This window comes from Plecotus auritus, assembly GCF_963455305.1.
Source record: "Plecotus auritus genome assembly, chromosome: 7".
NCBI classification, from domain to species: Eukaryota; Metazoa; Chordata; class Mammalia; order Chiroptera; family Vespertilionidae; genus Plecotus; species Plecotus auritus.
Genome location: NC_137774.1, coordinates 42554196 through 42580655, shown reverse-complemented (window position 1 = coordinate 42580655; position 26460 = coordinate 42554196). Strand labels below are relative to the sequence as shown.

At 43.6% G+C, this 26460-nt stretch overlaps 3 protein-coding genes across 4 annotated transcripts in view; 1 reads left to right on the top strand and 2 right to left on the bottom strand.

Moving 5' to 3' along the window:
- Positions 1-11224, bottom strand: part of NUP88 (nucleoporin 88) — a 33619-nt gene extending 22395 nt beyond the window's left edge. Inside the window, exons 1-4 of one of the 2 annotated variants that reach the window (XM_080678868.1) lie at positions 10891-11224; positions 7303-7472; positions 5992-6117; positions 3195-3281 (exon numbers count right to left, since the gene is read on the bottom strand). In XM_080678868.1, coding sequence (XP_080534994.1) covers positions 3195-3281; positions 5992-6117; positions 7303-7472; positions 10891-11199 — 692 coding nt within the window. In that variant the 5' untranslated portion in view covers positions 11200-11224. The remainder of the gene's footprint in view (positions 1-3194; positions 3282-5991; positions 6118-7302; positions 7473-10890) is intronic. The other variant, XM_080678867.1, reaches the window with a different exon arrangement.
- A 154-nt stretch (positions 11225-11378) lies between these two features.
- RPAIN (RPA interacting protein) lies at positions 11379-20590 on the top strand. Its single transcript, XM_080682464.1, has 7 exons — positions 11379-11848; positions 13065-13235; positions 14281-14341; positions 16431-16542; positions 16656-16719; positions 17758-17898; positions 20274-20590. The coding sequence occupies exons 1-7, from the start codon at positions 11768-11770 to the stop codon at positions 20301-20303; spliced, it is 660 nt and encodes a 219-aa protein (XP_080538590.1). The 5' UTR covers positions 11379-11767; the 3' UTR covers positions 20304-20590.
- C1QBP (complement C1q binding protein) lies at positions 20492-25628 on the bottom strand. Its single transcript, XM_080682463.1, has 6 exons — positions 25301-25628; positions 24165-24315; positions 22928-23018; positions 21224-21319; positions 21017-21139; positions 20492-20878 (listed from the first exon to the last, which is right to left on the bottom strand). Exons 1-6 carry the CDS (start codon positions 25530-25532, stop codon positions 20729-20731), a joined length of 843 nt encoding a protein of 280 aa, XP_080538589.1. The 5' UTR covers positions 25533-25628; the 3' UTR covers positions 20492-20728.
- Positions 25629-26460: the final 832 nt, after the last annotated feature.

Genomic DNA, 26460 nt, shown 5'->3' with positions numbered 1-26460 from the left:
AGTGGTCCCAGGTTGGTGGCAACCTCTAACTCCTAGTAGAAGCTGATGAAAATCCTCTGTGAAGGAACACACCCCAACTCACGCTCTTAATATTCCCAAATATCAGTTCAATAATAAACTGAATTAAAGACTTACATGTAAGACCCCAAACCATAAAACTCCGAGAAGAAAACATAGGCAGTAAACTCTCTGACATTGCTCTTAGTGATATATATTTTTTTGATACAACGGAAACAAAGAAAAAATAAACAAATAGGACTACATTAAACTAAAAAGGTTTTTTTAAAATTCTCACCTGAGGATACTTTTTTTAAAAAAATTAATTTTAGAGAGAGAGGAAGGGGGAGGGAAAGAGAGAGAAGGGAAGGGAGATGGGGAGAGGGAATGTCGATGTGAGAAAGAAACATAGATTGGTTGCCCCCTGCATGCTCTCCGACCAGGGGGATCTAACCCCCATCCTAGGTATGTGGCCTGACCAGGAATCAAACCCACTACCTTTTGGTATACCAAACGATGTTCCAACAAACTGAGCCATCTGGCCAGAGAAAACTAAAAAGTTTTTACACAGCAAAGGAAACAAGCAAAACAACAAGACAACTTACCGACTGGGAGAAGATATTAGCCAATGATACATACGATATGTGGTTAAATCCCAAATTTATTAAAAAAAACTCATACAACTTAACATACATACAAAAAGAAAATCCAATTTAAAAAATGCCAGAGGACCTAAACAAACCCTCCAAAGATGACATACAGGTGGCCCACAGACATATGAAAAGATGCTCAATGTCACTAATTATCAGATAAATTAAAACCACAATGAGTTATCACTTCACTCCTGTCAGAATGGCTATCATCAAAAAAAATCAATAAACCACAAGTGTAGGCAAGGATGTGGAGAAAACTCTTGGGCGTTGTTGGTGGGATTGCAAATTGGTACAGCCCCTATGGAAAAGAGTATGGAGGTTCCTAAAAAAATTTAAAATAGAACTACCAAAAAAAAGTAATAAAAAAATAAAAACCCAGCAATTCCACTTCTGGGTTTCTATCTAAAGAAACCGAAAAAGATATATGCACCCCTATGTTCACTGCAATGTACATACGTAATAGCCAAGATACAGAAGCATCTCAAGTGCCCATCAATAGACAAATGGATAAAAAAGTTGTGGTACATATATACAATGGAATATTACTAGACCATAAATAGAGAATGAAATCCATTTGTAACAAAATGGAAGAACTGAGAGGGTATTATGCTAAGTCAGTGGTCGGCAAACTGTGGCTTGCGAGCCACACGTGGCTCTTTGGCTCCTTGAGTTTTTAGCAAAGGCCAGCTTAGGAGTACCCTAATTAAGTTAATAACAATGTACCTACCTATATAGTTTAAGTTTAAAAAATTTGGCTCTCAAAAGAAATTTCAATTGTTGTACTGTTGATATTTGGCTCTGTTGACTAATGAGTTTGCCAACCACTGTGCTAAGTGAAGTAAGTCTGACAGAGAAAGACAAATACTATATGATTTCACTTATATGTGGAATCTAAAAAGCAAAATAAATGAACAAACAAAATAGAAACAGACTCATAGATACAGAGAACAAGCTGATGGTTACTAGATAAGGAGAGGTTGGGGAGGCTGGGTCAAAAATGTGAAGGGATTAAGAAGTAAGAATTATGCCCTGACTGGGTAGCTCAGTTGATTTTAATAGTGTCATTCCGAAACGCCAACGTTGTGGGTTCAATCTCCAGTCAGGGCACATATAAGAAGCAACCAATGAATGCATAAATAGGAGGAACAACAAATCCATGTTTCTCTTTCTTTCCCTTCTTTCCTCTCTCTGAATCAATAAATTCTTTAAAAAAAGAAATAACAATTGGTAGTTACAAAATAGTCATGAGGTGTGAAGTACCACACAAGGAATATAGTCAGTAATATTGTAATAACTATATATGGTGCCAAATGGGTACTAGACCTATTGGGAGGGTCACTTTGTAAATTATATAAATGTCTAGTCACTAATCTGTATACCTGAAGCTAATATAAAATAATATTGAATAACAACACATTTTAAGTAAACATAAGTGCACAGAGATTAGCAATGACAGGAGGAAGCCACCATGATTGTGGGTCAAAAGGAAGAACAAATACATATTTAGATCCCTACCCCACCCCCCAGGTCTTCAGAGATCAAAACTGCCCATACAGTCCTAGCCAGCTTGGGCTAGGATAGAGAGTCACCCTTCGGACTGAAGGGTCCCGGGTCTGATTGTGGTTAAGGGCACATACCCCGGTTGCAGGCTTGATCCCTGACCTGGGTTGAGACCTGTGGGGGAGGCAACCAATTGATGTGTCTCTCTCACATTGATGTTCCTATTTCTCAGTCTCTCCCCTTCCCTTCCACTCTCTCAAAAAATCATTGGAAAAATATCCCAGGTGAGGATTAACAACAAAAAAAAATTAAAAATAAATAAAACTGTCAATATAGAATTAGCTATATATAAAAAATTAAAAGGAATAAAGGTTAGAAAAACAAAAATAAATAAGACTATTAGATGACTACCATGGAGACATGAAAAGAACTAAATGGAACTTCCAGAAATACTACTACTAAAAGGCTTATATGCACACACACTGTAGGTGATCATGTGTGGTAATCATCAGAAAGATTGATCAGGAGGCCAGAGGAATAGGGTTTGTGAGTTCAAGAGTGACTGGGTTAGTGGTCAAAGTAGCCAGGAACTTGCCTCTATAGTAGATAAGAAAACATAAAAGCCAGGGTCACAGGGGAATCAGAAGGGCTATCTATGTTCCACTCCACGTTCTGGGATACTAGTTGCTGGTCTGGGAGTTCAGCAATCTGTTGAGTGAATAGCTGGTAGGCCTCTACCCCAACACTCTCACCTTTCACCTTTCCTGTACTTTGCAGTATTAAAATTTATTCTCTTATTCAAGATACAACGTGGAGTCAGTTTCAGCCACTCACATTTCCAAACTTTCTTGAAAAACATATCAAGCTAGTAGTTACAATGACATTCAGATTTGTAACTTCCTGTTATTCACATTGCTTACTTTTGCTTATTTCTCACTTTACCAAAAGCATGCTAAAGTCACCCCTGGAAAATTTGCAATCTCTATTAAAATTGCATTTATAACCTAATTTGAAAAGCATATCATGACACAAATAAAAACTTACCCTTTATTGAGTATTAGACTTTCCTCTTCTGTTTCTGAAAGTACGATGACCTTAGTGGGTGTCTGGGGCTCACGTAGAGAGTAAATTCTAACAATCAAAAGAGAAGGAAGCCAGCACTTAAAATTCTCTTTCATTTCCCAAAATTGTAGTTTCTTCTACATCTAGTCAGTTCTTGAGAATTTTCCTACCAGTTATCACAACCATTTCTTTGTCAAAGATCTTGCTGTTACTGACAAAGTAGGTACTTCATCTGTTCTTTAATATTAGAAGTTTTCCTTGGGACCTGAAGAAATATTCTCTATCCTTACCAAAACTCTTTATTAGCCTATTCCATGGCATTGCACCTGTCTCTTCCATCCTAAATCCTTAGCCATACTCACCTTGTCTAGTCATCTCACTACTGCCCCTAAGTTTGCCAGCTTCCCTTCAAATATACCCATCTTCCTCATCCTGTTAGACAACAAATCTCACTAGAGAAGGAACTACATCTCACTATTCTGACCAGCAGAGTGAGTGACATGTAGCCTACAATCTATACATGTTTTTGTGATATAAAGACTATCACGCCATCCCTATTTTCTCAAGGAAAGTTTAAAACTAAAAAAAGATTTTTTCACTAAAATCACTTCAATTTAAAATAACTTAAATTTTCATAGCATATATGGCTACTGTTAAAAGGAGAATTTTCAAAAGGTCAGTAATATTACTAGAAATCCAATGTCTCTTAAGAAGTCTTTTTATAAATTAACAAAATTAATCACTTATTTTGTCTGACCCACTAAGGATTTTTAAACTTAGTCTGTTCCATTACCAATAAAATGCCATCTAATAAATATTTTAAATGAAAATTTGATCCAATTGAACACACATTCATTGTGGTCTTCCTAACTGCCTATAAACTTTATTGACTTCAAAACATACCTGAAAACACATACGCCCCATTGGCGCAGAGAATATACACAAAACAGAATATATTGTAAAGGGGAATAGTGAAAAAGTAAATGCAACAGACATTGTGGGAATTTCTTGTTGCCCTGAAATTGTCAACAAAATCCACAGCTTAGGAAAAGAGAATTGTTAAATACCCCATGTCTTAAAAAGAACCTTCAATAATTGAGGCCAGATACTTCCTTTAAGGCTTAAGTGGGGAAGGCCTAGACCCCTACAGTCTTCTTTTCCAGCATACATAAAAGGAAGACTAAGACAGAGGGTGTCAAGAATCCTTAGGAGTACAGTACAATATTTGTAATGGGAGGTAATCCCTCCTTCTTTATCCCCAACTCCAAAACCAAATGGGTGGACAGGGAAGGCTCTAAGAGAAAGTGAGATTTAGGAGTGCCTGTAATAGGGGAGATCAGTATCTCATTTGAGTTGAATGCCAGATGTGTTGCAGAAAACTACAGGCCACAAAGGGAATTCTTGGGCAAAACTGACATGCCGTATCCTAGGGTTGGGGGCATGTGATCACTATGTGGTATCTAATATGAACATATCTGAAAGAGGGAGGCTGGCACAGCATAAGAAAGGACCATGGGATAGTATGCCCAGTTCTCTGTGGTCCCTGGAGAGCAAGGAAAAGGATCTTGGCAGTTACCATGACTCCATATGAAAGACCAAAAAGTTTAAGTTGAGAAGGGAGGAATACCAAGTTTGGGGCTCCTCTTGAGAGTGGGTTCAGGGCATGGACAGCTAATAGAGCCAATGGGAGACAGCTCCTCAATGATGGAGGGAGTTGCCCCAGAAAACACATACACCCCATTGGCACAGAGACTAGCACATCAACAGGCCACCAGCAGTAGGTGGAACTCAATTAATCAAGGCTCAGGGATATGTCTCCCACCCTTCTGCTCCATCATTGACACATAACCAGTTAGGTAAGATGTTTGCCTCAGCTATCCCATGCTTCCTACTCCCACTATTAAGGAGTTACACCCAGAGGAGGCAGTCCCATTCCTTATACTTCACCCCCTACCTCAAGGTGAGTCAAAGAGCAGATCATGCCCTCTCCACTCATTTCAGATGCCTCAAGGTCTGACCTGTGATAGGCCCAGGATATAGTTTTGAAATAGATTTGAGATCGGAGTTTTAAACCGACAGACTTAGTTTTTATACCTAAAAGTAACCAGAAAGCTATGAGATCTGTATAAGGTGCCATTAAGGGATCAAGCATTCAGTACAGAAGGAAGGTTTGGTAGAGCACAGTTAAAAGCAGTGATTAAGAAAAATAAAACTGGAGGTATTTGTATCTCAGTAGAATCTCCCCATAAACTTTTTACATAAGGCATATACAGAAAGTTAACTGATAAAAGAAATCTCTGTAGTATTAGAGTATTTAATCATCGAGTACAAAACCTGAAAGGGGCTTTAGAAATGATTAAATCTGCTCCTTTTATAAACTGGAAACTAAGGCTCCCTATAAAGAAGCTTAAGATCTCAAAGACAGAAGTGGCATTGGGACAAGAATTCAAATCTCTCAATTCCCAATTATATTCTCTTTCTCCTATGTCACATTACCTCCAAAATAGTGACATAAAATAGTTTGAGGAAGACTATTTTAACAGTGCTTACAAAGCAGATTAGGATAGGAGAGACTGGAAGATTTTGACAGGAAACAGCAGTAATTAAGGTATATAAGTTAGGGCAGTTAGATAATTCTTGAGAATGGGGCTACAACAGCCATCAGATAAAGCATTCTAACATCCAAGGACCCCTTTAGTGGTACCTTGAGCTATTAACTGGCAAACAGAAATAGAACTTCCCTATTCACAATGCTGTAAGACATAAAAATAAACTTTACCTTATTACATTGTCTGATGTTAACAGAACTATGTGGGGATCCAGCATTTCACTTGGATACCAGGCAGCATGCTTTAGAGTCAGAGAGGTAGAACTGGTGAAAAATCTCTCAGCAATTGGAGTGGTACTAAAATAAAGACAACAAATTTCCAAAACATTTTGTAGCTCTTTGATGAAAAACCTTCCAAAGGAAAACCTATTTTAACACTCTTTGCTCTGCTTTCCTTCAAATTTCTTTCACTTAAGTCTTGCTAGGAGAGTATTCAAAGCATCTATTCGATTAATATCAAAGAATCAAAACAAAAATATTTTTCAGATATATTATGCTATTTGATCCTTTTAGTAACCTTGTAAGGAAAATACAAGAGCAGGTATTATCATTCCTATTGTAGAAATGAGGAAATAGAAATTTAGAAACACTTTAAAGGGACCCAACCTATAAATTGAGGAGCTAAAGGTGGATTTCTACCTTATATTCTTTTCAACAGATCTTTCATACTCTCATTTTTCTGAGTTTGTTGAAAGATAATACAAAAGTAAAACTTAGTTGAATTTATGAACAAACTGTCTGATTCACAGATAATAACTGCTTTTAAAAAACCTTATTTCTCGCCCTAGCCGGTTTGGCTTAGTGGATAGAGTATCTACCTGGGAACTGGAGGGTGCCGGGTTCCATTCTGGTCAAGGGCACAAGCCTGGGTTGCAGGCTCAATCCCCAGTAGGGGGCGTGCAGGAGGCAGCCCATCAATGATTCTCTCTCATCATTGATGTTTCTATCTCTCTCTCTCTCTCCCTCTCTGAAATCAATAAAAATATATTTTAAAAACAAACAAAAAACCTTATTTCTCGCCCGTCAGGCGTGGCTCAATGGTTGAGCATCAACCTATGAACTAGGAGGTCATGGTTCAATTCCCAGTCAGGGCACATGCCTGGGTTGCAGGCTCGATTTCCAGTGTGGGGCGTGCAGGAGGCAGCAGATCAATGATTCTCTCTCATCATTGATGTTTCTCTCTCTCTCTCTCCCTCTCCCATCCTCTTTGAAATCAATAAAAAAATATATATTTAAAAAACCCAAAAAAAGTATTTCTACCTACTTGAAAAATAGCCTGACTTTTAATGAGCAACGTGATAATTCAGGCAGAATAAAAAGTATAATCACACATATACTATAAACGTTATTATCATAAGATGCCAATGTGCAGACCATCTGGAGTATTCACAGTAAACATACCTTAAGAACCACTGGTCTTGAGTAATTTTCTGCATGTATTACAAATTATAAAGATAACAACTAAATGTAAATACAACTTACCTACAATTCACTGTTGATTTTCCACCTTCAAATTCAGAATTCTTCCCCCATCTTTTAGGTAATTCTAATACCATAAGTCCTTTTATTCCTATAAGTGCTATGTGATGTTGTGTTGGACTTAATAAGACTTGATAGATTTCAAACAGGGGTGGATTTATGCAAAGCAATCTCTGAAATTAAAGCAAACTGGTCAAAATACTTAATTTTAATGTAAATATATGTGGCAGTTACTTGAAAGCACAGTACTGCTTTAGTTTTCCATAACTGTAGGGTAATGAAGCATTTTGGATAATTACACTCGAGCCATTAACTGAAGAAACAGTTCTAACCATTTTGATTGGAATGTTATAAAATGCATCAAATTTCCATACCTTGATAAATACTGCACATAATTTCCCTCTTTATGATCAAGCTCCAGCTTCCCACTTCAACCTCAACTCTCCACCATTCCCCTCTTATACTTGACACTCCAATCAGATTAACTTGTACTTCTGGGTAATAATTACGCTTCTCTGTCTTTTCGTAACTGTTTCTCTTCCTGCAATGCCCTCATTTTCCTTTTTTTAGCTAGCTAACACATTCTTGGAGGAAAGCCTTGATACACTTTCCTCCCCCCAAAATATCCCAGAGATAAGTGCATCTTTTCTGGACTGCCTCCTGTAGCACACTCTATTATAGTTCTTGTCACTCTGCATTCTAAGTATCCTTCTACTTGCTCATCCCATATAACTATGAATTACTTAGAATGAATTACTTATGAATCTGTCTTTCCTCTCTGTATCTTTAGCATAATATATGGCATATTGCTAACTCACTCTCAATATGTTTTAGTGAAGACAAATGAACTCAGAAGTATTAATAACTCAGAAGTATTATATTAGAAATAGTACAATAAGATAGAGAATGGGTTTAAGAATTTCTGCGGGGCTGCAAGAGATCAACCGAAGGACTTGTACGCATGCATATAAGCATAACCAATGGATACAAGACACTGGGGGGGTGGGGCAGGTAAAGGCATGTACTGGGGGGAAGGGGAGGCCGGGGGGGAGGTCAATGGGAAAAAAAAAAAAGGAGACATATGTACTACTATTTGTAATACTTCAAACAATTAAAAAAAAAAAAAAGAATTTCTGTAGTAAGTAAAATGGTGCTTTACCTATGCAGGTATGGAAGTGTTTGTCTCGGCATCATATGCTCTCAAAAAAATTTCACTCCTTCCTATTCTCGTTACCACGTTGCCATTTTCTTTTCTTTCTACTTCCAGTAATAAACCATGAAATTCCCAATGTATTGCTTATCCTTATGTATGAAGAATCCCACTAAGCCAAAGTCCTTTTAGACAAGACGTTGTGAATATAATGAGATTTCTATTAATTATTACTGATGTCTATAAGCCTGTTTTTTTTTGTTGCCTTTTTGCTGATTCAGTTTTTCCTCCTGTCAATGGTTCTTTCCTTCTTTTCACTATCTTCTCAACCCCCATTTTCTTTCTACTTGATTTTGACAGTCTACCTCACATCAAATAGAAGCCAACTTTCTTCTGCTATACACAATCCAATTACCTTAAATCACTTGTGACAATCAGAGTATTTAGAGGTTTTTGTTTGTTTCTTTCTTTCTTTGTTTTGTTTCTAAGGCACCACTTATGCTTTTGTTAAACTTGCAACTCATGCTAAGCTGCTTTTTTGCCTATTTCAGAGTTTTGGATCTTCTGAAAGATTGAGGGTCATTCAGACAAACACCAGTATTTACTGAGAGCTTATATGTTCCAGGAGCTGAGTGAAATAGTGGAAATACCTAAGAAAATAAGTAAGGCATACAGAGGCCATGACTTGGAGTTTACTGTCTAGAAAAGTAGACAATAAATATGAAAAATTTACTCATGACTGTGCCAAATGCTGCACAGCGATGTAGGGTGCTAGTGGAATACTGTGTGCTGAGCATCTTATAAGTTACTCTTGTAAACTGAAACATTAAAGTTAGTAGATTGTAGACCTGTGACCTATTTTTAAAACTGCAAAAATATATCTAGCACCTCTTTTATTTCAAATCATTTCTCATCAACAAGAATCGGACAATGCCACACAACAGATGTGGCGTTATAACGGTTGCCAAGTTTTTTAGTTTTTAATCTGTAAAAGGATCAGTTTATTACCAACTAGAGGCCCGGTGCACGAAATTCATGCACTCAGGGTGATGTTCCTCAGCCAGACCTGCACCCTCTTGCAGTCCGGGAGCCCTCGGGGGATGTCCTAGGGCCTAAGCCAGCAGTCGGACATTCTTAGTGCTGCCGTGGAGGCCGGACGACCACCAAAGCAGCTCCTGCTTCCAGTGTCTGCCCCCTGGTGGTCAGCGTGCGTCATAGCGACCGGTCATTCCTCCTTTCGTGGAACAACTGAACTGGTTGCTATGATGTGCGCTGACCACCAGGGTGTGTGTGTGGAACATGGGGGGGGGGGGGGGTCGTCAGACCAAGGCAGGGTGCCAGTCACTGTCATCTGGGCAAGACTCTGGTGGTTACTAAAAATTCTTTGGTGGCGCCCAGCGCTGGCACCCGCTGCTGGCGCCGGAGCTGCCACTCTGGGTTCTGATCGGTGCTATCAGCGTTCAGCGGGTGCAAGCAGCGGCTGCTGGCCCAAATCACCCCTGATGGCTTCTCCACCTCCCCCTGCTCCTGAGGAGCGATAGAGGCCCCAGGCCCCAATTGCTCCGCACTGTCAGCGAGGCCAGCGGCGGGAGCCAGTCAGCGAGGCCAGCGGCGGGAGCCAGGCTGCGGGCAGAGAGGGGGCCAGGCTGAGGCACGGAGGATGGGTGGAGGCTCACCCCTGTGCCCACCGCAGCCTCCCAGCCCACAGTTCCTTTCAAGGTGCACGAATTCGTCCCCGGGGTCCCTGGTATAGGATCAACATTTCCAGAAAGCAATGTTTGATTACAGCAAGGATGGACTACTTTCTGATCACACCCACTTTCACATGCTGTTGGCTTATCAAAAACAAACAAAAATCCCTTCCAACCTTGGGGATGGCCTAATTCACTAAAAATTAAATGAAATAACAGGAGATTCCTCCGCTATGTCAGGCACAAAACTTGGTGCTTTCAAATCTATTACCCGATGATGCTCATAACAATCCCAAGAGAAACTTAGGATTATCCCTACGATTTTGAGTGTCACATCATTAATGAGGTTTCTTAGGACCAACCTACTGAAAAAGAGCAACTGTACCCACTCTCTATCCCCTTACCCTGCTTTGTTTTTCTTCAGGGCCCTTCATAACGGATGTTATCTATTGAGCATTACGTCGTCCTTCCCTTCCTCCCAGACCCCAAGAACTCACGCACCGTGAGAGCATGAGTTCCTACAACTGTGTCAGGCACAGTGTCGGGTCACAAAAGAGGCTACAAAAGGTTATGTGGCCATGCTACAACGGAATGAAAATAAAAGAGAAACCTTGCCACTAGAAGCTAGACGTTTGCTTACGGCACGCCTAACAGAAGACGAAAAATAGCTAGGATGGGGAGGGAACAAACAAACAAAAAACTAGTTGAGATCCCGGACGAGGGTCATTTCCAAGATTAGCCTGGCCGTACCTGGTACTGGGAGAGGGAGGACTCCTCACCCGCGCTGCCAAGGCCCCGAAGGCGAACCACTAGGAAAGAGCTGCCTTCGCCGTCCCACAGGAAGAGTTCTCCGCCGAGGCCCAAGACCAGGTTTCTCGTCAGCAACTGCGGCGGCAGAGGCAGCGGCGGCGACGAAGACAACGATAAAGAAGCCGGTTTCTCGGCTTCGGCCGGACTCTGGTTTTTCAGTCCCTCCCGGAGCCGCAAGAACACTACGTGGTTAGGAAGCCAGGTCTGCCACAGCTCGCCGTCGCCCGAGGGTCCCTCGGCGGCCGCCATCTTGGCCCAACTGCTCTCCTCATTCCAATTGCTCAGCCCGCCGCTGAGCGCAGCCAATCCGCGGCCGGCCGCCCACTGCTTTGGCTAATCAGCGAGCAGGCAGCCCGGAAGCACGAGGCTAGAGCTAGGGGCTAATAAAGTGAGGCCAGCTTATCAGGCAGCGGCAGCGCTAGTGGAAAGCCAATCGTCAGTCAAGCCACAGGGGGCGGGACGAGAAAGTCGACCGGCCAGTGACTGTTTAAAGTTTTGGAGCCGCGGAAAAGTCTAGTCTTGAGCCTGAGAGAGACTCTGACTCCTATGAATCTCACTGCTTATTGGACACCTCCACCTGGGTAAACTAGATATCCAAAGCTTTCCCTCGAGACTTAACTCCCTCAATCCAGGGTGGGTTAACCTCACGGATGTCACTACCGCAATTACCCATCCTTGGTTTGCGCAAAGCTGACTCCTTGTTGGGACGTCCAGTAGAATACTTCCCAGTACGATCAGCAACCAGAAACTACAACTCCCAGGGTTCTGCGCGCCTGCAGGGGCGGGGCTTTCTGGAGGCTACTCCCGCGGAGGGGAGATGGCCGAGCAGTCTGGATCTCCGCGACGCTCCATGTACAAATTGGTGGGCTCGCCTCCGTGGAAAGAGACGTTCAGGCAAGTGAGTGTGGGATTTGGGAAGCTCTGGCTGGGCCGTGGTCATTCCCCTAATCCCCCCAGGAACCGCTCTCCTCAGTGCCTTCGCCGGGTGAGGCAAGTGTCAGGAGTGCCTGGCGGGTGGAGGTGGACCTGGGACTCAAGACTTCCCACCTGTAGATCTGGGTCTTGTCCATCGCCCGGCTGCCTCCCGGAATTTCTGGACTCCTGGGTGCAGGATTAGCCCGGGCCGGACCAGCCTCAGGCCCCTTAGTTTTGGATTTGTTTTAAATTCGAAGTGTCATCATTGCCATCCTTCTGCACACTACAATAACAGCACCTGCTCTTGTTGGGTAGTGGGCACCGAGAAGGCACTTTGTTTACTGCATACGTACCTCATGCAAGAGAGAAATTATTTCTATTCAAGATAATGTGTCTGTTCAGGAGAGCCTCACTTACTGTCTTAGCAGAGTTGTACCTCATCTTAGTTCTGACCTAGTCTGAACTCAGCATGCTTCCTATAATATTGCCTATGACGGCATGAATCCCATAAGTAGTAGATATAGCCCAGGAATATAATCTGATGCTAGAAATGACTGTTGACATCAGGGTTTCTCAACTTGGCCATTGGCATTTTGAGGAAGACAATTCTTTGTTGTGGGGTGGTGGTTCTGTGCATTGTGGAATGTTTAGCAGAATCCCTGGCCTCTACCCACTGGATGCCAGTAGCCCTGAAAATAGAGTTATGACAACCAATAATGTCTCCAGGCATTGCCAGATATCCCTTGGGGGACAAAATTGCCCCAAGTTTAGAAACACTGTTGTACAGTTAGGTGACTACTGTAGCCATATCTAGAGCAGCAAGAATTTGGAAGCAGTCTAAATGTCCTGTATAATAGGACAGTGGATGTTGAGCTGTTATCATCCAACCATTAAAGAAGCTGGCATTGAAGGTAAAATGTGAAATACGACGACCTGGAAATATATGAACAAAGTATTGTAATTTCATCTATCTACATGTGGATAAGGACTAGAGGGGAATATGCAAAATTAACAATAGTTTGGATTATAGTTGATATCGGTGTCTATAAGTTTTCTTTAATGTTTTAATAACTAAATCTAAGAGGTGTTGTTTGTTTGTTTGCTTTTTATGGAACTGCCTTCCCCCTTCTCCCCTCCCCCATACTCCTTCCCTATTCCCCATACCATTTCCCCCTCCCATCTTCCTGCCTTCTTCCAAGGGATGCCTGGAGAGAATGAGAAACAGCCGGGACAGGCTCCTGAACAAATACCGACAGGCTGGAGGCAATCTGCCAGGGAGAGCTCAGAGCACCCTTCTAGCACAAGAGTTGATGGAAGAAGAATGGAATGCTTGGCACTCAATGGAAAGCTGCCCAGAGGCCTTGGCTCAGGTCAGGCTGGGATGTGTTTTCAGGGAGGGTGCTACAGCACCAAGAACACCTCGTGTCCTCTCTCTGCCTATTTCCCCGAGTCCTCTAAACCCATATACTCTCAAACCTACAATCGGGGTTCTAACAGCCTTTAACCCAGTTTCTTCTACCTTTAATGTTAGTCTGTTTTAGATTAATGGTTCCTAAGTACCAGACTGTTGACCTGCTGCATCATTGCATTATTTCAATTATGAAACTAAAAAGAAAGTAATTTTACTCCTTGGCTACACCCCTGGAAGTTTTGATGCAGTAGTCATGGGGCTAGGAATCTTTCTTTTTAAGACGGTCTCCAGGAGCTTTCTGATTCTAATCTCAGTTAGAATTGGGAGCTGAGTGTGGATAGGAAACCTTTTACCAGGTGTCAGGAGAGCACTGGATTGGAAGTCAGCAGCTCGGGAATTCTGATCCTGGTTTTGATGTTGCTTTTTAACTCCACTCTGCCTTTCTGGCCTTTAGTTTTTATATATAGGAAATTAAGACAATAATATCAGTGTTGTGAGTACTATATAAGAAAACATGTGGGAAACTGCTTTGAAAACATCAAGGCTCTCTAGAATAATGATGCATTTTTCAGTATCTCTTATGTGTCCTATAGTATGCCAAATGTTTGTGTTATATAATCACAATTAGTACTCACAGTAACCTTCATAAGCTTCTCAGCTAGGTTTTATTCCAATTTTACAGAAGCCCAAACTGAGGTTTACAGGGGTTAGAAACATTCTGGCGGTCACATAGCTTGGCAGAATCACATACTTAGCTGCTGCCCTATATGATCTGCCCCCAATTAAGTGCCATTATTTTGTCACTGGGTAGTTTAGCCATTTCTTGATGCTTTCTCAGCATGACCACATTACCCCACTGTCAGCATAGTCTTCAGAAGGACAGGACTGACTGATTTCCTCAGGTAAACCTGGGTTCTTCAAGCCAACCTCCAAGTATGAATCATCATGGGGCTTGTCAGCTGATTATAGCTTCAAACCTCTGATGATCCCACTTTCTCTTGCAGGGGGAGGAGCCGATGGACTTGGCTGAGCTAGAGGAAATCCAACAGGAGCTGATTGACCAAGGTGACCTCTGAGAGTGGTCTTTCCTGCCTATACCTAGCCACTCTAATGCTGACCTTTATTCTAAACAGAATTAGTTCTTAACTTCTACTTCTGCCTGCAGTCAAGCATCCAGAAGTCTCTGTTTTTACTCTCAAGTCTTGACTGGCTGTCTTCCTAGTAATACGAGTCTTAGGTATGCTAGGTCTTATAACTTATAACTACCCTACAAGGTAATAGGAGACAGAAGGGAGTGGCATCTCACACAGGCTGAACAGCTAGTGGTGGAGTTGGGAAGCAAAATCAATTTTGTGAATCCAGTTCCCATGCTTATTCTACTATTCTACAGTACCTCGCTATTAATAGATGAATAGTAATCCTATACCCTGTAGGATACAGTGCTGGATCACCTCTCTTGCACAACTTAAGTGTCTTCTCTCTCATCCATTCTTTACTGACTACCCAGGGTCTTGTGAGCATCTACTCCCTGAAGCATTCATAGCACCGTACAGTGCACAATTTAGGACCTTACATAATTCATTTATTCCACATTGCCTTAGCTTGACTAGGCTCAGTATTTTTATCATCTGTAAAATAGAGATAATAGGCCTACCCTATAAGTTTGTGTGTGTGGAAACTTATGTTTAATAATATGTGTAGAAGATGTAGAGAAGTGTCTGGCATGTTGAAAGCTCTCAACAGACGAGGATGCAAGACCATGGACTCTTGAGCTTGGCTGCTGAGGTTCACTTCTGAGCTTTACCACTTTAACTGTACAGCACTGGGCAAAGAACTTAATCGCCCCATGCCTCAGTTTCTTCATCTTTAAAGTAAAGATAATAATAGTAAACAAGTTAATAATGTGAAAAGGACTTAAAATAGCATTTGACAAATTTCAAGTGCTATGCAAGTGCTGGTTGTTATGATTAGTATTGATTCCAGTTAGACTGTAGATTTAAAAAAATATATATTTTATTGATTTTTTACAGAGAGGAAGGGAGAGGGATAGAGAATTAGAAACATCGATGAGAGAGAAACATCAATCAGCTGCCTCCTGCACACCCCCTACTGGGGATGTGCCCGCAACCAAGATATGTGCCCTTGACCATAATCGAACCTGGGACCCTTCAATCTGCAGGCCGACGCTCTATCCACTGAGCCAAACCGGTTAGGGCAGACTGTAGATTTTTTAATTTTTTTATTGATTCACCCTTCACCCTCACCTACAAAACATATCTTAGTGTGAAACATAAAATTCACTAAATATTTCTCTTGGGGTATGTTTAACTAAAAAATCTGAAGTGATAAGGATTCACTGTGTTTTGCCCATACTCTGTCAGATGGAACACACTAAAACAGAGATTATCAAACTTCCTGTGGAGGTCCAAATAGTAAATATTTTACGCTTTGTGGTCCATGCTTTCTCTGTTGCAACTCCTCGGTTTTGCTGTTGTAGTATGGAAACAGTCAGACAATACATAAACACATGAGCATGGCTATATTCCAGTTAATTTTATTTAAAAAACGGAAGTTGGGCTGGATATGGCCTGTGGGCTGTGGTTTACTGACCTCTGAGCTAAAGTCTAGAGGACTGAGCTCATAAAGAGCAGGGACCAGTCTTTTTCACCTCTGCACCCCATGCCTGCCACATCCTAGGTATTGTTGCATATTTGCTGAGCGAATGAACACATAGATTCTGAACAACACAGACTCTGAGCATAGGGACATTGGGGGACAGATCACTTTAGACTCAGCCGGGGGGGCTGGCATCAGAAAGAAGTGCCCTGTATGTGTCAGCTTTCTCCAGCTGCCCCTGGGACCCCGACTGACAGTTTACATCTACTCTATGGCCTCTGGTGATGTGTGTGAAAGTCCTCTCCTTGTCCCTTAGCCTCTCCACTTCACCTCTTTTGCTCACAAAGTGAGGCCAGACAGGAGGGGAGGAGTCCAACAAGAGGAAGCCTGATGGAAGAGTAACTATCTAGTGATTGGTAGCATGATTTTACCTGAATTTTTCTTGGGTGGATGAAGCCTTTGAAGGTGAAGTTAGCACTAAAGACAGGACAGCTGGGTGCAGCATGGTGAAGCACTCCACCTGTCCATTGCCTTGCAGAACAGTCCATCATCAGTGAATATGAGAAGAGCTTGCAGTTTGATGAACAGTGTCTCAGCATCATACTGGCTGAGTGGGAAGCAAACTCCCTCATCTGTCCTGTGTGTACAAAGTAAGAGTTTTCCAAACCTTTTCAGCATTATTGATTCCCACCCTCTACTCCAAAATGAGTGGAATTTCCCCTCCGCTGGCCATGAAGCTCTGGGAAACTAATTCTGCCTCTAGGTACAACCTGAGAATAACAAGCGGTGTGGTCATGTGTCAGTGTGGCCTGTACATCCCATCTCATGTAAGTGTTAAATACCCAGATTTTGTGTCACCTTTGTCCACATGTATCTATTTACCGTAAGACCCTTCAGTAGTGTGCTGGAGCTGACTGCACATCTTTTCCCAACTTATGTTCAGTTCACATTGGAAGCTGGAAATGAGCCATGGTGAGAATATACACAGCATGGAAATTGGCAAGCACTACAAACCAGGGTGGCCCCGGCCCTCACCTCAGAGCCATTTGTTAAACACGTATCCATAAAAATTGTCCATATATGAAGATACACCTACACTCAGAATTTAAGCTTCAGTGATCTTAAAATACAGAAGGAGCCCTCTTATCTGACATGACAGGGACTGAAAGTTTGTCAGTTGATTAGAGTGGTGCATTATCAAAATGAAACATTTATAGTAAGTCTCAAGCATATAAATTTATTTGCCAGCCTTTGAGTAGGGTTCTGCTGATTGGAGAGCTGAGTCTTTTTTATAAACCACTCTTATAATGCATTGCCTAGAACTTCTAGTTTGTTTCTGAAAAGTGCATTGAGAAGCTGAGTGTACAACTTCAGGATTTTCCTCCCTGTATTTTATTTAACAGCTTTATTTTTTAAGCAACTCATCTTTTTGAGTTGCCTAAACATCCCACTTATTACAAAAAAGAAAACTTTGTTTTCTTTCTCTTATTTTGTTGTTTAACATAATATGTAATTACTCAGTTACAGTAGCAAATACACTTAGCACAGACAGATCTGGGGCCAAGCAGTGCTGGCTCTCGGTGGGGATACATTTGGCTGGTGGAGGCAGGAAGGAGCATAAGGAAGGCTCTGAGAGTCCCTGGTGCGGTGGGTAGCCGGGTGCTTTACAGCAGGAGAGGAGAGGCAGTCAGGTAGAGATTGGCTTAGAGACCTTTTTAGTACAATTATGAGCCCAAGAGCTCTTTTAAAGGTCCAAGGAATCAAGGCATCATAGATACAGGTTATCATGAGGAATCAGCCTTTTCTACCTGTTGATGATGAGGGAACTAAGATTAGGTTGCAGTTTAACCTTTTTATTTTTTTAGTCTCCAGAATTGACAGAGCAGAAACTTCGTGCCTGTTTAGAGGACAGCGTGAATGAGCACAGCGCCCACTGTCCTCACACACCTCAATTTTCAGTCACTGAAGGGACAGGAAGGAAGTCCAGTCTTCTCATGAGCTGTCTGGTAAGCTTCCCAGGGGACCCAGGGTAGGGGCAGCTCAGTGTTTGGTTTTATCCCTGCTCTGGAAGAAATAATAGCTTGGAAATAGGTACGTGTTTAAAAGCAGTTTATTCTCTGAGGAGTTTACTTGAATAGGAAAGTGAAGGTGACGAGCCCGTTCAATGAAAAGTCCAGTCATTCCCTGAAAGGGGCAGGACAGAGGCAGCACAGGATCGTGGGAGGTGCATTGGACTGGAATTAGGAAGCCTGGCAGCACTGCCTGCTCTTGTTTGATTGGCAGCAGTGGCCTAAGGTGAAGCTGATTATTTCATATTTGTAAGACCCAAGTAGGCCAGCCTGGTGCCAGTTTTACATAGGACATGGAACAGGAAGCACAGTAGGGCAGCATCAGGCTTGCCTCCTCAGCAAGAATCTTCACAGAGGACCAGGGGCTACTGTCTGGCCCCCTAAGTGACAACTCAGGTGTGAGGGAACAGGACCACACAGGTGGACGTAGAGCCACCCTGGTTTAGAAGCCTACGCTTGCTGTAGGAACCAGTGTCTCTTACAGTAACCTATGGCTGTAGCTTCAAGGTCCCAAGCAAAGGGAACTCTGGGTTGTGAGCACTCTGCACTTAGGGAAGTCCAAAACTGTGGCCTCCTCCTGGGTATTTCTAGTTCTCCCCTGGCCCTCTCATTTCAAAGGCAGTTTACCTACAGGAGTTGTTTTTGTTATAAGCAGTATTCCCTAGTACAGCCAACATTTCACTTTATCAAGTTTCTTCCATAAGTTATTCAATTTATTCATTTTTTTAAAATGTGTTGAAGACTTTTTAAAATTCAAAAATATGCATTCTCTCCGAGTTCAAGTCTAGGGTTGGTAATTAAGAGAACATAGAGCCCTAGCCAGTTTGGCTCAGTAGATAGAGTGTCAGCCTGTGGACTGAAAGGTTCCAGGTTCAGTTCTGGTCAAGGGCACATGCCTGGGTTGCAGGCTCGATCCCCGGTGTGGGTGTGCAGGAGTTAACCAATCAATGATTCTCATCATTGATGTTTCTACCTCTCTCTCCCTCTCCTTTCCACTCTGAAATCAGTAAAAATATATTAAAAATATATATATATATAGAAAACAGGTTGTCAGTAGCCTTGGAGAGATGTAGGGGAAGGGCCTATGGCAGTTCAGAGGAGGTGATTTCGTTTATGGATAAAGGCTTGCTGGAAGGTGTTTAACCTTGGCCTTCAAGTGCTGGAGGGAATGGATAGGGCAATTAGAGGACATGAAAGATTGCTCAGTTGCTTAGCTTAGTCCAGCTGCAGTCTCTGCTCACTTGGCCGTTGGTGCCCTGCAGCTCAGAGCAGGAGGGAAGCCAAGTGGAGGGGAAGGTTTGGAAGGCAAGTGCTTTGGAGGCATCAGCAGTTGTGGGGACAGCATGATCGACAATGCTGGCTCCAGGGGTGGAGGGAGACCGTTGTTGGGCAGGAGGCAGTCACACCAAGATGAGAAACAGGAGAGGGAAGGACAAAATTGTCTTCAGTAGCCTATCCCAGAGTTCACCACTTTGAAAAATAGGTAATTAGGAATGCTCTGGAGCTCGGGGGCACTAGACATCTTTCTCTTAAGGGGAGGGAAATCAAGTAACATTGGGCTCAAGATCCAGTGAGTCAGGCTGTAAGGTCATTAAGCATGGGTGTGAGGATGATGCAGATAGGTGTGGGTTATTGAAGTTGGGTACATAGAGCCTTAAGGACTTGGAATATTGGAAATGTGAAAGGGACAGTGGTCTAGGGGTAGTCATGGGGATGGGGGATGTGTTAGACCACCAGAGAGCCTAGAACATTACCTATGGATATGGTGTCAAGGTTAAGCACAGGATTCCTTAGCACTGTGGTGGGGCTGAGCTGTCAAGGAATCAGGAACCAGTTTTATATTCGAGTGCTTACTGATTGTTCGGGGAGACCAAGGAAGGTATGCTGGAATTAACGGGCCCAAGCTGACTGTAGTGTGTGCAGTTTGTACCTCCCTATGGTACACGCCTGTTTCAATCCTGTGTTAAGCTGAAGGAAGCCCACCTCCTTGCTGAGCTCTAATAGCTGCCAACTCTCAGAAGTCTGACTAACCTTTCTGGTCACGGGGTTCCTGAGGGGAGGATAGCTGTTCAGTCCATCGCCAGGATTTGTAGTTTGCAGGTACTGCTGCTGAGGGTTTGAAAGGCAGTTGTTTTGAGACCACAGGACTGATACCCAGCCAAGCCTCTTACAGCTATACCCGCAATTATTTAATAAGTTAACTCAGCATCCTTCCATTGTAAGTAGGAGTTTAATGGCAGCATAAATGTGATTACTGATGACAACGTTTAACCATATGAGATAAAACTTAAGCTTTCTCTATTCAAATCCAGGCCTGCGATGCTCGGGCTGTGATCATCTAAAGCCAGCCTTTACTCACATCCTTCTGCTGGGTTGGAACCAACTCAGACCGTCTTGAGAGGGGGCCTTGTAAATACAAACCTTTCATTTGTAACTTATTTTGTATTAAAACCTTTCAAACATCTAGGCTCTTGGTGTTTGGTTATGCAGTTTGAAGGGGAAGGAATACAAATAGAAAAGACAAATCACCTTAGAGATAAATCAATTTTTTATTGTCCATCATTATGTTATACAAAAATCTAGAAGTAATAGGTTTGTAAAGAAACAAATGAATAGTAAATAAGAGGGCAACAAATAATTTAAATCTGAATTATTTTCCATGATATTAGGGTGAAAACCATTTTAAAGTACATGTTTGGCTTCAGAGGAGGTTTTGTTCACTGGCAAAGCCGGCCATAAAATCCAGGTATTCAGTGTCTTGTCTGTTCTACTGGCTCTTGACAAAACCTTTGAGGTCTTCCAGAAAAGTAATGTACTCCTGGTGCTCCAGGGCTGTGCTGAGCTCCACTAGCTCATCTGCAAAAGTGTTGTCTACCCCTCGGTCCGCAAGGAAATCCATGAGGTGGTCATACAAGGCCTACAAAGAGAAACACTTACCATCAAAAAGGTAGTATGACTTCATCTGTGACACTTGATTAAAATGCTTTTTTGTCTCTCCTTGGACCAGGACCTCCCTTATAAGGCTCAAGAGCACCCCATCTTATCAAGCACTCACCCAGTCCAGGGAATCTGTGTTGAGTGTGTAATTTGTGTCCTTCCATTCAGATTCTCCAGTGGACTGAAAGCTCACTTCCCTGATGGAGAAAATGTCACTCTCGCCCTCTTCTTCTTGTCCAACCTGAGGAGGCAGACAGTAGTTGGGGAACTGAAGGGCTTTCCAAGACAAGCCAGACTCATGCACAGAAAGGGGACTATTCCGTACCTCATCTTCTGGGTAGTGACAGTCCAGCACCAGGGCCTTCTTGCCACCGCTCTTTATAACTTCAACCACGAAATTGGGAGTGGATGTCAGTTCAGGCTGGGGAAACAAGAATAAGCGCATGCTGTTGTTGGTTGCCTGGACCAAAGGTCTCAGATGATTCAGGGGATCTAGAGGCCACCACTGTCAGGATATTACTCAACCATTTTCAAAGTGTTGGCTACAGTGTTCCTAATAAGGGGCCGAGAATCTTTAACAGAGTATTAAAGCCACGTACCAGTTCATTCAGTAAACTGGGTTGAACTTCTCCTATTGATCCTTTCTAAAGTTAAAGACTGTTTTCGAGGGCAGATCATCTTATATTTCATAGTGTTTCACTTCTGTGAGCACCTACTTGTTTAAATAACATACTAAGTTTTAGAATGAAGAAATTTGAATTCCAGCCCCAGCTATGTGCCAATTAACTTAGATCTAGACCAGTGGTTCTCAACCTTCCTAATGCCGCGACCTTTTAATACAGTTCCTCATGTTGTGGTGACCCCCAACCATAAAATTATTTTCGTTGCTACTTCATAACTGTAATTTTGCTACTGTTAATGAACTGTAATGTAAATATCTGTGTTTTCCGATGATCTTAGGCTCTACAGCAGCGGTTCTCAACCTGTGGGTTGCGACCCACAGGTTGAGAACTGCTAGCAGGGTCACCTAAGACCATCGGAAAACACAGAAATTTACATTACGATTCATAACAGTAGCAAAATTACAGTTATGAAGTAGCAACGAAAATAATTTTATGGTTGGGGGTCACCACAACATGAGGAACTGTATTAAAAGGTCGCGGCATTAGAAAGGATGAGAACCACTGGTCTAGACTATTCCTTAATCTTCCTAGACTGTTTTCCTATCCCTAAACTGCAAAGGTGGCACAAAGCCCCAAGATCTCTTTCCAACTGATTCTGTTTCGGGATCATCCTTTGGCCCAGGGCCAAGGCCAGTGCATTTGGCTAACTGGCCATCTGAATGTCTGAATAATCACAGCAACTCTCCCTTTGATGGTGAGCCATTCAATGTCAGAGATGCCAGTGTGCTGTTACCAGGAAGCTGTTTAGGCCTTGAGACAGTACTGTTACCTGCTTAGTCAGAAAGTCTAAGGACTCTGGCCCTCACACCAAATGGTTTCTAGCCCAGACACACTGCTTCTTAGAAGATTTGAAGACTGGGCACCATCCAGGTCCAACCAAGAGGGCTGGCAACCTCAGGAAAGACCTGATGTTAAATCTCCGATGTCCCCGGCTTTACTACCTTGCTTCAGTGGCTGGTGTTTATTACCAGCCTATGACATGTTAGAACATTCCTCACATGAAAACACTCCAAATGATAATCTCCAATATCAGAGATCTTCCCATCACGGAAGGGGTAGACAGTTCCAATTCCTTTCTATCAGGAGAACAAAGGCTAAGCTCTTAAGCCTAAGCCTGCAGATGGTAATTTACTCAGCACCTGGGAAAGGAAACGGGCCACACTCCTGGTGCTACAGCTGGCCCGAAATGGCTACTCTACAAGTCAAGTCCCAAGGATGGTTGTCCTCTGCCTTCTCTCTCCCCTTCTAGCATTACAGGAATTAAACACAAAAACAATGCTCCTCCAACCCCCTGGGAGAGCCTGTCAGAACTGAGGTAAAGGCCCGTTACAGTGTTACAAGCTTACCTCCTGTTCTTCAACCTTCTGCCCCTGGGACTCCTCCTCCCCGTCAAATGTTGGTGGGATGCTATTGTTAATGTTGAAAGTGACTGTGATCCTAGAAAGTTAAAAGGGCACACACACAAGACAGGGTACAGTTTTAACTGAGTGTGAAGTAAGTATTGAGGCCTGCTACAGTTTAAAATGCTTGTTGAAACAATGTCTCTATCCCAGCTGGCTTTACATTGTAATTATTACAACCTCCCAAAAAAGCCTGCTGCCTACATCCCACCCCAGGATGGATTCAGCAGGTATAAAATGTGCCTACTATGTGCCAGCTGCTGAAAGTCCAACTAATAGGCCTCAGTTTATCTCAGCCAAGCCAGCATCCCAAGGCTCACTGCCAACATTTGTCCACTGGTTATCTCATGGCTCTAGCCAGTGGTCACTGCTTACCGTGGTCTTTCCAGGGTACCCTCCAGTGGCAGTGAGCAGCTAAGCAGCTGGTGGGATGGATTAGATGCCTCCTTTAAAAGCTTTTTTTCCATCAGAAAACCTGCCCCTCAAAGGTAAGAAGGAGCACTATAGAGTAGGATCAGCTAAGGACCAAGAGCAGCCCTGGCCCCCAGGAAGGCAAAGCCCCACAAAGAACAGTATATGCTGCAGTACAGACCCAGGCTTCAGAATGCTTGTGGGGAGTTACAATTACAAAGCAGGCCAGGAGCACCACCTAATGACAACTTTAAGGCGCAAGAACCCTCACTGGACAAATCACGTTCCAAAGTTTGAGTCGAAATTAAAAGTGACGTGAGATCTGGAACTAGCACTGCGGGCTGTGCAACTCCAGCAAGCACTATCGGCACAGGGCACTCTACAACTGTGCCCTCTGGAGCGGTGCTGACTAGCTGCTTTGCCAGGAAGCCACATTCCCATAGGAACAATTGTTTCCGGTTCAGCCACAAAATCTGTCTAATCTGCAACAGTGCTGACCAAGTGGAGCTCCTGGGCACAGAAATGCAACAATGGCCCTAAAGTGGCTATAACTCACTCTAGGAAAATGGTTTAGGTGAGTTACAGAATACACCCCCCTAGTAACCAGCCCACAGGAAATCTGTGTACAGTGAATGAACTACCTGGAACTTGGGAAGTTACCCAGATGAACCCATCTGACTTGGAAACCATGTATCAAAGTACCTGCCTTGACAGTACAGGTTCTGAGGGTCATGGATTTAGGCCCTGGAGCCCACAGGCTCCCAGTACTTACTTCTCTCCAGCAACATTCCGGAACAATTTGGCTTCTGTCCCATTCACTTCCAGATCCCAACCTCCAGACATCTTAGGGAGGGACTTATGCTTCTGTATCTTCTTTTCCTCCTTAATTTCATCACTCAGAAATTCAACAAAAGCTTTGTCCCCTACAATGAAAATCCATGTTACAGAAAGAGTATGCCGCCCGGCAGTGTGACTCAGTGGTTGAGTGTCGACCTATAAACCAGGAGGTCACAGTTCAATTCCAGATCAGGGCACATGCCGGGATTGCCAGCTCCATCCCCAGTGAGGAGCTTACAGGAGGCAGCCGATCAATGATTCTCTCTCTCCCTTCCTCTCTGAAATCAATAAAAACGTATTTAAAAATTAAGAAAAAGAACCACCCATCAGTCCAAAGTGACCCAGGTTATTCTAGCCAGAAATCTGGACTTAAGACTGTTAATCCTTCTCTGGGGCTTAGTCCAACTCACATCCACTAAGCCTAAGTGTCCTTATCGGTATAAATGCCATAATACTATCAGTGGGAAGCTGAGCTTGATTCTGGAAGTGATTTGCAACAATGAACATATCACATTCACACGAAGCAAACGAGTTCTCAACTACCTTCTTCCTCTTGCCAAAATACAATAACCAAGCTACTTTCTCTTTTAATCCTCACCGGACGATATGCTTTCATTGATTTTAGAGAGAAAGAAACATCAATGGGTAGACTCCCTTACACACCCGGACAAGGAATCCAACCGCAACCTGGGTATGTGCCCTGACCGGTAATCGAACATCGCTTTGTAGACCCTGCAACCCACGGAGCCACATGGGCCAGGCTAACCCCGCCACTTTCTACCACGACCTTGGGCCTTCCCAAAGTTCCGTTTTTGAGAGACTAAGGATAAAGCCAGATTCCAGCGTTTAACTGGATACCCCAACCCCAAATGAAAGGCATTAAGGATGGGGAAAGGGAAATGGGATCAGATCACACGTGGGTTTCATCCTCTAGTTGCCAATAACTGGGAACATGCTCCAGACCTCGCCGGGAGGCTCGGCGTGGCCCGCTCGTGGTCCCCATTTACCTGCCCGGCCCCCCTCCCTATCCGGAATCTGCCCCTCACGCCCGGCCCACGTGCGCAAGCTCACCTTCGGTGTGCAGCCCGCCGCAGCCGCAGCCGCAGCCGCAGGGCCCGCGAGGCCGCAGGAGGCTGGGCCGCCGCTCCGACCCCGCGCGCACGCTGAGGAGCCCGAAGGGTCGGATGCAGGGCCGGGGCGCGAGCTGCAGCAGCGGCCGGAGCGGTGCGAAAGGCGCGGCGGCGCGGAAACCCGCGACGGCGGAACCCAACGCTCGGGGCACGCAGCGCAGCAAAGGAAGCATCGCGAAGGCGATTGCGGCAGCTGCAGAGGAAGACACGTGAGGATGAGGACGACCTGAGCCCAAGAGCCCCAAGAGCTCACCGCCGGAAGTCCCGCCCCATCCGGGAAAGCGCTTCTGCAGGGTAGCGTTGCAGGTCAAATCACCGTGGGCAGGAGCGCGCCCTCTGCTGGGACCCTCCGGCGGCACAACTTCCCCGGGTCAAGTCCGCTAACTGAACTTTTTAGCTGGCCTGAGTCTGGTGTACAAGGCTTTCTGTTTAATTTGCCAGCATCACTTCTCTCCAGTGGCTACTTACACTCCAAATGTCCATCTACTGTTCTCAAAGCACACCAGGTGTCGTTCAGTGGGTCACGGGTTCGATTCCTGGTCAAAGGTACAGATACCTGAGTTGCAGGTTACATCCCCAGCCCCAGTTGGGGCGCATGCAGGAGGCAGCCAATCAATGATTCTCTCATCATTGATGTTTCTCTCTCTCTCTTTCCCTTCCTCTTTGAAGTCAATAGAAATATATTTTAAAAATAAATAAAAATCGATGGAAAAAATATCCTTGGGTGATAACAATAAAAGCACACCAGGCTTTCTGTTACTATGTGGAATTTGTGGAATGTACTCTTGCCACTCTCAACAACCTAAAGACCAGCCTTTGAGGTCATCTCCCTTAAGATGCCTTCCTGAAACCTCCTCCTTTCTCCCATTAAACAGATAGGAAATCCTGCCTGTGCACCCTTTTCCCCCTTCCACCCCTACACTTCATTCTTCTCTCTAGAGAAATGTCCTGGCACAACTGGTTTGCCTCCCCTCAGCCTATCAGCCCCTTATTCCTGAAGAGCAGGATTCCCAGTTAATTCCTGCAACCTCCCCTCACCATTCCCTCCAAGCTGGCTCCCAGGTTCTGATAGGACATTATTTTTCTAGAGGCATGAAGCTA